The following is a 13,440-nucleotide window of genomic DNA, read 5'->3' as shown; positions in this document are numbered from 1 at the left end:
CAGGTTTACAGTTTCCACAAGTGTGTTGCTTAAAACAATCCGATAAATTGCTTACATAAATCAGCTGACAGTCTGAGAAAAATGTACCAGTAAAAAAAACCTATCAGAAATAAGTGATTCTGTGTTAACTAGTATGGAGCCAGGCAGGGTAAGCCCGATACATGTTGGAGATTCGGAGGCTGACAGATGCTACAGTCACAGTAACAGACAAGGTCTGATAAGACACTCATTAAATGGAACATCCACCTATGAATTATCACAGCTATCATTGATATAACTAGTTTACGATTACTGATATACAGAAACCCAGGGAACTAACCATCTGGCTGACGCTAAAGTTTATTTCCAATTCCAACAAATCTTCCACAAATGAGTTAGTGCCATTGATATGAGGAGACTTCTGTTTGTTACAAATCAAACCCCACTCCTGTGTTTGTTATAGACCCGATACTGGAACAATTTTCCATCATTTTAAATGTGATGGTGAATTAAACATTCGCTGGAAAAAAATTGTATTAATAGAGTTTTGATTACTGGTCATTGTGAAACTGGGCTGAATTCAACACTCAGTGATTTTTTTTTTCAAAATATCCAGGGATATAATTTGGTGAGGTGAAAAAATTGGCAAATTCTAGAAAATATTGACAAGAGGCTTCTACAGGATTCAGTAATGGATGCTGGAAATTCTTGTAAAGAAACCCAACCATACTGAGTACAATCTATTAACACTATCGGCCCTGACTAACTATTATGGTCCTTTATAAATGTCTGAAGTTTGATTAAATCTCTCAAGGAATGAAGCTGTGTGAGCATCGACAAAGATTTATCGAAAATAGTATCGGCCGACCTTGATATACATCCAACAAACATGTTCTTCTCCGAGATATTATGGTCCTTTTTCATTGTGTGAAATTTGATGAAAATCTTTTAAGGAATGAAGCCGCTAGGGCACTGAGAAACTTTGGTGTTACATACATAATTGATGGAAAGGAAAACTACAAAGTCCCCACTCCCCTACCTCCAGTTTCACCATTAAGGGACTAATAACTGCTTTAAGAATACCTTAGCAATATAATCTATCTCACTGAAGTTTAAAATCAGTGGAACTAAAACCCTGAAGAAACTCCTGTGTATTTGTAAATGTTTAGCATGGGTGTTTAAATTCACATTACAAAAGATAAACTCTTTCAGGGGATTTCAAAATGAAACATTAAACTTATCCTGACTGTCGATATTACAGAAATGGATATATGTCTTACGGAAAGAAAATTTAAAAGATTAAATGAATGTAGTCTCTGGTAGGACTCAAATCCTGGATTATAGACTGATGATTCAGTGCTATTCCTACTAAGTAAAAGAGAAATTTCCTCAAATAGCCTGATAAGTAATAAAATGGTTCCCCAATGTGACACATAAAATCTATCATTTCATTTTCATAATCCTGAAAGGTAACAACTATGAAAATTACCTTAAAATGTTCTAAAATATTATGTAATATTAAGAAAAAATACAGTAATATTTGAACAGATAATGAAATGAAGCAACAAATTTGAATAAAATCAGAAAATAAGGAAATGAAGATCAGGTACATTTCAAAGTAAGGACGGAAGAGTTATCTCCCTCTATTTTTTTTAACACTACAATCCTACAAGGATACAAAAGTTATGTCCCTTGTATTGTTTGTCTATTTCCAAGAAATGTAATCTTATCTCCCTTCTCTCTCTTATTAAAAACTCATTCAATGACAAATTGCCACTTTAACTAAAGGGGACAAAATATCACAATGCTGTTTATATGGTTTCAATATAATATGAGCTTATACTATTTCAAATTACCAGTCTGAACTGAACTTTAATTTACTTAGTATCCATAATACATTTATACATTGTATAACATCTATTTACCTACAAGCCATGCTTAATCCTTTGACAAGAGCAGTCACTTACCTTTTGCGTGATGTGATCAAAGTTGATTCCAAGTTCTGAAACAAAACATTAAAATTTGAGCTTGCATGCATTTAGTATATTTCTTTAACATCACACCTAATATTGGGTATAATTTTCACAGATTCTTACTCAAATAAAAAAAACCCAAAGATTTACAAACAATTCTGGAAATTTTCTGATTAATTGCCTTTTTAAATCATCATCGATTATTGGTTTTATTATTTTTTTTACTAATCTTTTTGATTATTTTTCTATCATCGGTCAAACACTAATTAAAAGATACATAGTAGCTTTAGAAGTTATCGGTGAGTGTTTACAAAGTGTAATCATATCTTGAAAGTTCTAACTGTTTGGCAACAATGACAAAACAAACATTTAATACTGAATTTCCCCAAGAAATAAATGACTCAAATTTGGAGCCAGAATCACACCAGTAGACATTTAAACAGACCTTCCATGAGAGGCGGTTCATCCTCGAAGTTGTCGCCGCCCCCCTGACTTCTTGGTCCCGAGTAGGTGTTGGGTACCTCAGGTGTCATGATGGATCCCGTGTAGACATTCTGTGGGGCAGAGTAACTCTGGTCTCCTGTGTACCCCTGGGAGTAGTCAAACTGACCAAATTGTCTGGAAAGGTCAGCAAATATTAAGCTTTATATCACAGAATATTCATTTGTTTAAGTTACATACTTATTTTTTGAAAGACAATTATTGATTAGTAAACATGCAGCATTTTACAATATAAATTTAAATGTAACAATAGATATGTAAAATAAAGCAATTCTAACTCTTTCAGTACGGTTGTCGACTATAGTCGACATACTTTCAAGCTCCCTCTTCCCGCTGTCTACTTTAGTCGACAGGCTAAGCTGATGTTATTTGAGTGTTGATACCATGTTTATTCCATTGGAGTAATAGGTGATATTTTTTCAATAGCTTGTTAATGTAAACAATATGGCGGCTTGCTACATTTTCATTTTAGATATCAGCGTCTAGGACGTTTCATAGTATTCAATGTGACATCTAGATCTAATTTAGTTAAATATTTCTCATCAATGTACAATAGTAGCAATAACATTTGGTTAATAGAAGGCAAAATCCTGGACATTAAGATAAATAAAACAAAGGACAGAAAAATATATGGCTGTCTGCTGCCAAAGTGACATAAATTCTACTGGTATCAAAATATTGAAGTGTAAAAAGAATTGTACAACCAAAATACCACTTATGAAACCAGAACTACATGTTATGGTAGCAATCATACTGTGTTTCATGGATATTGGTTTAAAATAAAGTCAGACGATCTCTGCATTGGGCATGACTAAAATACTGAAACAAACAAAGGGCAATAACTCTTCAAAGAGAGATGCCCTGGCAAGATCAAAATACCGAAATAAACAGTAATATTTGTCTCCAAAATTGCGGAATCAAAAAGCTGCTGAGGAAACACAAATACATAAATGATAATAAAACGTACCAAGTTTCTAAGAGATCAGTTGAGAGTGCCAGAAGGAGAGACAATGCAATACCATAACAATCATGTCAAAACTGTCATATAAAAAGTCAGGATCAGGATTATCCAGCTATAGATTTCAAATCTGAACAAAAATACAGATGATTTGGTTTATTTTGTTTAACGTCCTATTAACAGCCAGGGTCATTTAATATAAGGACGAGCCAGGTTTTGAAGGCAAAGGAAAGCTGGAGTACCCAGAGAAAAACCACAGGCTTATGGTCAATACCAAGCAACTGCCCCTACGTAGGTTTCTAACTCACAACCCAGAGGTGGAGGGCTAGTGATAAAGTGTTGGGACACCTTAACCACTCAGACACCTCGGTGCCTTAAATACAGACAAGAGAAAACTCTAATACTGTGTTTGGTTTTTAGTTTTGCATTGTTTAACATCTCAATAACAGCTACAGTCACTTGAGGCACCAACAGTCATGGTCATATATATGAGGACAGGTGTCTAAGAGGAGGGGAAACGTGGCACCAACAGCCCTGGCTGGTCATATGTCTATACGAAAACGTGTCTTGAGGGGACACCAACAGCCCTGGTCATATGCATATGAGGACAGGTGTCTAGGTGGACATCAACAGTCAGGGACACATGAGGACAGTTGTCTATAGGGACACCAATAGCCAGGGTCATATGAGGATGGGTGTCTAGGTAGACACCGACAGCAAGGGTCATATGATGACAGGTGTCTAGGGTGACACCAACAGTCAGAGACATATATATATGGAGTTGTCTAGGGGGACACCAACAGACAGAGACATATATATATGGAGTTGTCTAGGGGGACACCAACAGCCAGGGTCATATGAGGACAGGTGTCTAGGGGGACATCAACAGCCAGCCCACGGTCAAATGAGGACAGGTGTCTTAAGGGGGACACCAACAGCTAGGGTCATATGAAGACATGTGTCTAGGGGGACATCAACAGTCAGAGACATATATATATGGAGTTGTCTAGGGGGACACCAACAGCCAGGGTTATATATGAGGACAGGTGTCTAGGGGGACATCAACAGCCATGGTCAAATGAGGACAGGTGTCTAGGGGGACACCAACAGCTAGGGTCATATGAAGACGTGTCTAGGGGGACACCAACAACCATGGTCAAATGAAGACAGGTGTCTAGGGGGACACCAACAGCTAGGGTCATATGAAGACGTGTCCAGGGCGAGACCCACAACCATGGTCATATGAGGACAGGTATCGCTAGGGGGACATCAACAGCCACGGTCATATGAGGATGGGTGTCTAGGGAGACATTGACAACCTGGATCATGTGTCTATGAAAACGGGTGTCTAGGGACATCAACAGCCATGGTCATATCAGGTCGAGTGGTTAGTGGGAACATATGTCTATATATATGAGACGTGTCTAGGGGGACAATAACAGCCAAGGTCATAATGAGAACAAGTGTAGAGAATGGAACCAACATATGAGGATGGGTAACTTGGGGGACACAGATAGCCAGGGTCATATGTCTATGAGGACGGGTGTCCACTCCAGGGGACCTCAACAGTTAGGGTTAAAAAATTCATTGTGTTACAGATCATGATCAAAAGAACAAGCTTTTTGAGCTTTTCCATACACATTTGACATCTCAAGAAATTCCTACTTACGGATCTTGTCCAAAGCCTTGTGTTGAACCACTGTTCATGTCATAACCTTGATTGGTTGCATCATAGTTACCGCTATAAAATCCCTCCTGGCCGAAATCTTGTGACATGGTCAACTTTGTAATGACTCCCTAAAAATAACAATATTTTCATGATCTAAAAATGCAATTTTTGATTATTTTTTAAAAATGTAAGCTGTTACATTTCAAATTTATTTTCAAATGTGCTTACAATAAAAATTAACATATAGGCATGTGCACATGCACATCAATTTAACATTAGTTACTTGTTTCTAAAAATAACTTTCAAAAATTGTTAACTTTAAGTGAACACATTTAAGCAGTAATCTTACAGCTATTTGTGCAGATGTATATATCTTTATGTCAGTTACTAGATTATTATGGCACCGATTTTCATTTTCTAGTTAATTTTTTCTGACAAATGTAAAGTTCAGTATGTGAATACATCAAAACTAATGCACTAACAGAACCTTCAGCACCTGTGACACTGAAAATGTACACATTAATCTCTCCAACAAGGTCATCATTTTACACTGGACATAATATACTGTAAATTATTTCATGGGTACAAACTTTCATGGTTAGCCCATATGCCACAATAATATCATAATAATACATACAAAAAAAATAATTGTATTTGTGTTTCCATTTAAGATTGTATGTCATTTGTCTCAATCATTTCCAGTTTATTGTGCAGTTCTGAGCTTTTTGTTACTGAAATTTGGGTTGTGTGGCTCCACAAGTGATCAAACCCTCAGCTTCACAATCCACCACTCTGCTGATCAGGAAATTTCCCTCAATGTTAAGTGTGAAGATAAATGGGACTGGTAACTGTATTCCTAATATGTTAGAAAAACTGTGCCACTAGTCTGTCTTTTTAAGTATCTATCTTTTCCAGAAATCCAGTTCTCTAGCTACAAACAACGTTAACCAAAACCTCTTCATTTCCTACAACCTGTGTTGTGTCTTGCTGTCTATAACATCTCTGTCAATGTCTCACGTCATCATTGCAAGATTCTTCAAAAATGTCCTAAAGCTTGTGCCCCATCAATGTGATCAAATCGGGTTGTAATCTGCTTTATCCTCTATTATTACAACCATGTTTTGTGCTGGTTCGGTTTATTTTGTTTAACGTCCTATCAACAGCCAGGGTCATTTAAGGACGTGCCAGGTTTTGGAGGTAGGGGAAAGCCGGAGTACCCAGAGAAAAACCATCAGCCTATGGTCAGTACCTGTTTTGTGCAACTTGTTTGGCATGAATATGGTTATATTCATCAATTTATTTTTTCGGATTATTCTCAAAGAACTAACTTGTAACCACTGGATTTAATATACATTCTGAGACAATATTTTGACACTACTCAATCTGCCTGGTGTTTTTTTTTTTTTTTTTTTTTCTCCAAATCTCAATTGAGACTCCTTACCACAGTTCCTTACTGACACTGCCAGATTTGATTGGGCACAAACTGTTGTTACAGAAATATAAGATAATTTAACTAGTACATGTATACATGTGTATAAACTATATACTGTTAGGATAATCTGATAACACGTCATTTTTTGTAAATTCTTTCAATCATCTTCTAATATAAATTCTGTTGATTTATACTGGTTAATATGTGATTTAAGACCTATAAACCTGTTGTCTCATCCTTTTTCACAAATGGTTTCTTTAATAAACTTTGTTGAAATCCAAAGCAAAAAAATGCATTACGGCCGAGACCACCTACAAGGGTCTCCAGTGTGATTAGTCCCTGGATCTACCAACTGAGAAAATGTGTCAAGATTATATCTTCTGAGTTGTGAAAACACCAAATCTGAACATTACATTCAGTCCATCATTTTATAAGTTTAGTAAGTACATGTATATTATAGACAGCTGATGTACATGTTTATCCTAAGCTGATAAATAATTACTAATAAATATGACATTTTATATTTGCCAGGCCACATGCATTTGAAATTCTGACAATACACTGAGGGCAAAACCCTAATATATAGCCTACATGTAACTCAATTTACTGTCAGAATTTCAAACGTCTGTGACCAGACTACTTAATCTGTTAATTAATGAGAAGCTAATGAAAAGATTAGAAAATTTCAAGACAAGGCAATGTATCACTGTCATTAACCATTCCTGCATGCCCCTTAGCAGAAAGAGACACATAATAATCAACATTGACGGTGTTCTCTAACAATGAGTCGAAATATAATACTCTGTTTCAAGAGTCGGGGGGGGGGGGGGGTGGGGGGGGTTATGGCGGATGAATTATAGTGTATTTCAAGCCATATACATTTGGTTCATGCCAATTTTCTGGAGTTTGCGAAATATGACTTTCTTTTACGAGTAAAGAATAATGTTCCGTGTGGTAGAATACTTAATAAAAACATAAATCACCTTTTAGGAGATCTGTGATTCAGGACAGACGACGTGTTGTTACCGGAAGTTGCTCTGACAGTCAACACAGGAGAGCTCTTCCGGTAAACTACCTTTTCCGGTAGGCAATACCACATAGGTATGAGTTAGAAATAACATGCAACTAAAATCTACCCAAATCAGCAATAAATAGATAGATCGTTGCAAATTGGATGTCCCTTGTGATACACAATGGATATCTCCATCTGTTTCTTTTCATATTTTAATCCTAGAGACCGTAGATTATCTCCAATAATGTTCCAACACTTTGTCGTTTGCTTTTCATGAAATATTTTCTGTTCATAATCTCGCTCACTAGAGTACGTTTAACATCTAAAATATTAACCAGACATACTTTCTCATTGGAATTGGTTGATGTCGTTGCGTGTTTGTTAATGTTAAGATCATGCCGCTTGGCTACAGTTACGAGAAAATACTAATGTAAATATATTTCACGATTCTGTTTTGATTCATCGTTTGACATGAACATATCCATTATGATTTAGTTAGTCTTCAAAATGACGATTGGGCGAGAAAATTTTGGGATGTAGAAGCATTAGTCTATATATGACAAAAGTAAAGATAAAAACAGAAGCCGAGACGTGTTATCAGCGTTTAAAGGTTTCAGATGTCTTCAATATTAATATAAATTCCTTGTATCATTGGTACATGTATATGTCGACCCTGACACATGCAACTGTTTCCAATGAAAATATACATTTAGCCTTCCAGAGCCGAAACACATGTCATCTCTAATAAAAGAAATGAGCATTGTAGCAAAATGCTGCAAAATTTTTTTACTGATTAGTGATACAATAGTATAAATGGGCAATCCTACATCCAAATTGTTTGTCAATGTCATACAATGCAACAAGATTAGGTCTAGACGGAGACCATAGTGAGATGAAAAAAGGAATAAGCATGCATGGCAATGGGGGGAACTTTAAAAAGTTGTTCATGATATAATTATATAGCCAAAATAGAGGAGGTTCCAACATCAATCAAATGGGCTAAAATCCTAAATTTTGATATGAATTTTGACATATATACTGTTAAACTATAGCTATATGCACTCAAAAATAGAATACAAACACTCCAAGAGAGTATGCAGTCTTTATTGTTTTGTTTCCTTTTGAAATAATTGATTGTTGAAATTTGAAAACAAAATATTATAATAGCAATTCAATGTCCAATTGAAGTATTGCATGTAAAGATATTAAATGTATTCTAAAATTTAATTTCAGCAAGCATGAAGATCGTGCAGAGTAACCAGCTTGTGAAGATCCCACTGGAGCGTAAGTGTTGCAATTGTTTTGACTTATTTGAAACCTGGTATGTGTACACATAGATTCTTTTGTTATTGTCATTTTGTACCCAAAACAGTTCCCTCCTATATTATAGTCCTCAAGATATTTTTTTGCACTACAGTGGATCCTACTTCTTATAAGATATTGAATATTATCATATCCCACTTATCATAATATGTTTCCCAGCACTGGAAATATGGTTCCTATGTAAATGCAGTTGTAAATATATATGCTGCTGATTTAATTGTTAAACTATACTGAATTTGGATTCATATAGAAAAACAATTAATTTACTGGCATCCAAATAGGCATATATATCCACTGAAATGCTTTTTGTTAGCTCACCTGGACCGAAGGTCCGGTGAGCTTATGCCATGGCGCGGCGTCCGTCTGTCGTCCATCAACATTTGCTTTAAATCACTACTTGTCATAAAATACTCGGTGGATTTTAAACAAATTTGGTCAGAAAGATCCTGAGGGAAGAGGAACAGATTTTGCATAAATGGTGACACTGACCCCCGAGGGGCCAAAGGGGCGGGGCCCAATAGGGGAAATAGAGGTATTTCCTTTAAATCGCTACTAGTCATAAAGTTATGAATGGATTTGAACCCAATTTGGTCAGAAACATCGTTGGGGGAAGGGGAACAGATTTTGCATAAATGGTGACTCTGACCCCCGAAGGGCAAAAGGGGCGGGGCCCAATAGGGGAAATAGAGGTAATTCCTTTAAATCGCTACTAGTAATAAAGTTATGAATGGATTTGAACCCAATTTGGTCAGAAACATCCTTGGGGGAAGGGGAACAGATTTTGCATAAATGGTGGCTCTGACCCCAAAGGGGCCAAAGGGGCGGGGCCCAATAGGGGAAATAGAGGTAATGCCTTCAAATCGCTACTTGTCATAAAGTTATGAATGGATTTTAACCTAATTTAGGCAGAAACATCCTTGGGGGAAGGGGAACAGATTTCGCATCACTGGTGACTCTGACCCCCAGAGGACCAAAGGGGCAGGGCCCAACAGGGGGAAATAAATATAATTCATTAAATCGCTACTAGTCATAAAGTGATGAATGCATGTTCTAAAAATAATTCTTGAGGTCTGTCAGACCTTCAAGAATCTGGACTTCATTAATCTTTAAAGCAGTTGGGATCCCCCTTTCTATAACCATATATAGCATTGTTTGAGATTTACAAATAAAACAAATTGAACATGTCAGAACATTACTTTGACATTTGGTCTAATCCAACTAGGTGAGCGATACAGGCCCCATGGGCCTCTTGTTTTTGTTTGGATTTAAGAAATTCAACAGATCATGATGAAATTTGATATTGATCAGTTCAACTGAATGTAACACTACAATGTGATTCCAGTTTAACGTAATTTCTTACAGAAGTTAAAAGTGAAAATTGAAACATGCTTTTATTTCAGTGCCTAGTTGATAAATAGGGTCAGAATACTGACGGATACAAAAAATCATCACAGATGATGTCAAAAGACATCACAATATAGAAATTATCAAATTATCACTATACCTATGTTGTATCTGATCAGTAATTATAGGTGGACATCACAATGTATCAAATCATCACAAATCATTCTCCTTCATGTCATGCTATTCCTGCATATTTTGATGTATATATCTTTCTTTATACCAGTCACTGGCTCCGTGAAATCCCGCAAGGTAACTATTACTGGGCCGAGGGGCACTCTCACAAGAAGCTTCCGTCATTTGGCAGTTGACATCAGTATGATCGGAAAGAACACCATCAAAGTTGAGAAGTGGTACGGCAAGCACAAGGAACTGGCTGCTGTCAGGACCGTGTGCAGTCATATTGAGAACATGATGAAAGGGGTCACCAAGGTAAGGTCATACAAAGGAAACTTTTTCGCGACAAAAAAACATGATATGATCTGTTGAAATCTAAGAAAATGGAGTCCTTAGTCAGTACAAAGCTACACTATAGGACTTGGACTTCAGTTATAGAGGCCTTACAACCCATCACTCAGTAAATTTGACACGAGAATTTCTGCAGAATGCTCAAATCTACATCAATGAAAGGCAATATGTATAAACAAAGAGTGAGAGAAAAAACCATTGGGAGATTTTAAATGATATTCTTCAAGGATTTTCAAGTGCCCCTCTTTATCCAAAAGAAATCTGCCCGGCCATTTTTAGCTCACCGGTTATGAGTAAACTTTAAAGTTTTTGGAGGAAATTTTTGGAAAGCTTGTAAGTCCAAAAGTATACCCCTCATGCCCTTCTAAATTGGTTTATACACTCATTTAGGATCCAGGAGTGAAGCAGAAAAAAATTGTGATTTGTTTTTGGCATTTTACCATTTAGTGGACTTACTTTTTTTGACACAAAAACCCACTTTAAAGATTTTGGGGGTTAGTTTTGGAAAGCTTGTAAGTCCACACCCTTCTTATTTGGTTTATACATCCATTAGAGGTCTAGGAGCGATATTATGACATACAATTTCCAAATGACATGCTTATACATACATAAAAAATGAATGCATAGTGATTGCTGCCACTGGTGAGCCTTCGCAATCATTGATTGCACTTGTCTAATATTCATATACTAAGAAAATAAGCAGTTCTCACAGACCAAACTAGATCCGGCTTTGAAATTAGAGTTCTGTGCATGTATTTGTTAAAGAAATTGTTTTGATTTAAGAAATGTTTTCCTTTGTCATTACAGGGTTACCTGTATAAAATGAGATCAGTATATGCTCATTTCCCAATCAACATTGCCATCCTTGATGGTGGAAATTCCGTGGAGGTTAGGAACTTCCTTGGTGAGAAGTACACCCGTAAAGTTAACATGTTGCCAGGAGTGTCATTCTCCACCTCCCCCTCTATGAAGGACGAGTTCTACATCCAGGGAAATGACATTGAGCTGGTGTCCAGATCGGGTACATTTTTTTACCGCAAAATCTGACTTGTACAAAGTCTGCTATCCATGTAGCTAAAGAATTTAAAGTTTTAGCACACTTGAATTTATATCTGACATGACAAATAATTATTGTTTAGGGAAAGACGACAGCAATTTGTTAACTGTACACTTGGGTCTTATAATTTTGAATTAGGCAGTAGCGAGAAGTCTCAAAATGACTTCAATGAAGTCTGTATGGAGTTCCAAAGTTTCTAGGGTTTACTGAGAATTTTAAGAGTAAATCATGAGTCATGACCCCTGTAATTTCAAACCCCTATGGAATTATATTTATGACTTGTGAAGTTGTGAAATGTCATTTGTCAACTTGATGCCTTGAACTGTCAACTCTCCCATCCTAATTAATAGCCATGCCCATGGAATTGTCCAAATTCTAAAATTACCACCAAAAATTGTTTAATCTCAAATATATCCAGGGTTTGCACTGGGTATTTTTTTTTATAAATGGGGTCCTTTTTAGATAAAATGATGGCTATAGGGATGGCTTCAATGCCAACTCTGACGTCTGTTTAGTTTGATTTTGCCCATATGACCACTATGACAAATGCTATAATGAAGACATTGTATTAATTTCAGCTGCCTTGGTGCAACAGTCCACTACAGTAAAGGACAAAGACATCAGGAAGTTCTTGGACGGAATCTACGTTTCTGAGAAGACCAATGTGGTCACAGAATAAAGGGACTGTACTGATTGCTAAATTAAAAAAAAAAAAAGGAAATATCAGTTTTGAATTTCTTTTGTTATTGGTCATGGTGACAGAACTGTGCTTTACCCAACTGTATGTCAAAACACAGGTGATAAATGTGTGGTGTGGGGGCCTTTGCAGAATCATGCCATCGTTGTTTTCTTATATCGACGTTTAAAAGGGGATATTGGAAGAACCAAGAGTAAGTCGGTCGTATTTCAAGGACATTTATATCAATAGAATCTAACATGGGTCTGTTCCGTAGACAGGGATATCTCAACCTGAGTGTAAGAGTTTGGCTAGTCAACACGGGGCTTACTGAGTGCTGGCCAGCCAAACTCTTATACGAGGGCCGAGATGTCCTTGTCTGCGGAACAGACCCATGTTTGATTATTTTCTCACATATTTGCAAACAAACATAAGCTTTTATGAAAGTTTCTTTATTACGCCATCTTCAATGCACCTTCGAATGCATATCGAAGTTAATGACATCATCATTTACGACATGGTTACTCTACGTAAAATGATGTTACGTTATTGTGAGCAGCGACATATAGCGCGTGTCAGCTGTCTTTATAGAGTGATCTTTTCCCTGGCAACCGCATATAACCCTGTGAAGTATGTGAGAAAGTGCATGGGTCTAAATTTTCTTCCTTGAATATTAACTTGTCAAAGTCTTCAATGCCTGTAGCCATGAATGAAAATTGAAGGAAGAGTTGTCCAGTCAAGAGATTGGCCAGAGCAAAGAGGGAACATAACGGATTCAAAAATATGCAAATGAAACAAAGTGCTGACTACAAATGAAGTTTTACAATATAAGGATGGATTATCCAGACAAGGAAAGTCGAAACAAGAGGCCCAATTGTCTATTGCTCATGCATCTTTAAAGGTGATATGGATGCTATTTAAAGCAGAATACTTGGTTCATTCTAATAGGAGAGTAAGGTAACTTAAATATCTTGAAACTAGCCAATTTTAA

At 36.6% G+C, this 13,440-nt stretch overlaps 2 protein-coding genes across 2 annotated transcripts in view; one reads left to right on the top strand and one right to left on the bottom strand.

Annotated features, from left to right (window-relative positions):
• Positions 1–7,555, bottom strand: part of LOC117329739 (protein YIPF5-like) — an 80,742-nt gene extending 73,187 nt beyond the window's left edge. The window contains exons 1-4 of the mRNA XM_033887842.1: positions 7,496–7,555; positions 5,081–5,207; positions 2,398–2,570; positions 1,947–1,981 (exon numbers count right to left, since the gene is read on the bottom strand). Coding sequence (XP_033743733.1) covers positions 1,947–1,981; positions 2,398–2,570; positions 5,081–5,187 — 315 coding nt within the window. The 5' untranslated portion in view covers positions 5,188–5,207; positions 7,496–7,555. The remainder of the gene's footprint in view (positions 1–1,946; positions 1,982–2,397; positions 2,571–5,080; positions 5,208–7,495) is intronic.
• Positions 7,508–12,499, top strand: LOC117329740 (60S ribosomal protein L9-like). The gene is made up of 5 exons (XM_033887844.1): positions 7,508–7,613; positions 8,758–8,808; positions 10,475–10,680; positions 11,524–11,737; positions 12,352–12,499. The coding sequence occupies exons 2-5, from the start codon at positions 8,763–8,765 to the stop codon at positions 12,450–12,452; spliced, it is 567 nt and encodes a 188-aa protein (XP_033743735.1). The 5' UTR covers positions 7,508–7,613; positions 8,758–8,762; the 3' UTR covers positions 12,453–12,499.
• The last annotated feature ends 941 nt before the right edge of the window (positions 12,500–13,440 follow it).

The sequence above is a fragment of the Pecten maximus genome, chromosome 6, assembly GCF_902652985.1.
Source record: "Pecten maximus chromosome 6, xPecMax1.1, whole genome shotgun sequence".
Lineage (NCBI taxonomy): Eukaryota > Metazoa > Mollusca > Bivalvia > Pectinida > Pectinidae > Pecten > Pecten maximus.
The sequence above is the reverse complement of the archived record's forward strand: the minus strand, read 5'-3'. Positions and strand labels throughout refer to the sequence as shown.

Excerpts from the sequence above, each read along its gene's own strand:
- LOC117329740 (XM_033887844.1), top strand. The coding sequence starts at position 8,763 with ATGAAGATCGTGCAGAGTAACCAGCTTGTGAAGATCCCACTGGAGC. Across the intron at positions 8,809-10,474 it reads TGTGAAGATCCCACTGGAGC|TCACTGGCTCCGTGAAATCC; the intron begins GTAAGTGTTGCA and ends TCTTTATACCAG. Across the intron at positions 10,681-11,523 it reads TGATGAAAGGGGTCACCAAG|GGTTACCTGTATAAAATGAG; the intron begins GTAAGGTCATAC and ends TTGTCATTACAG.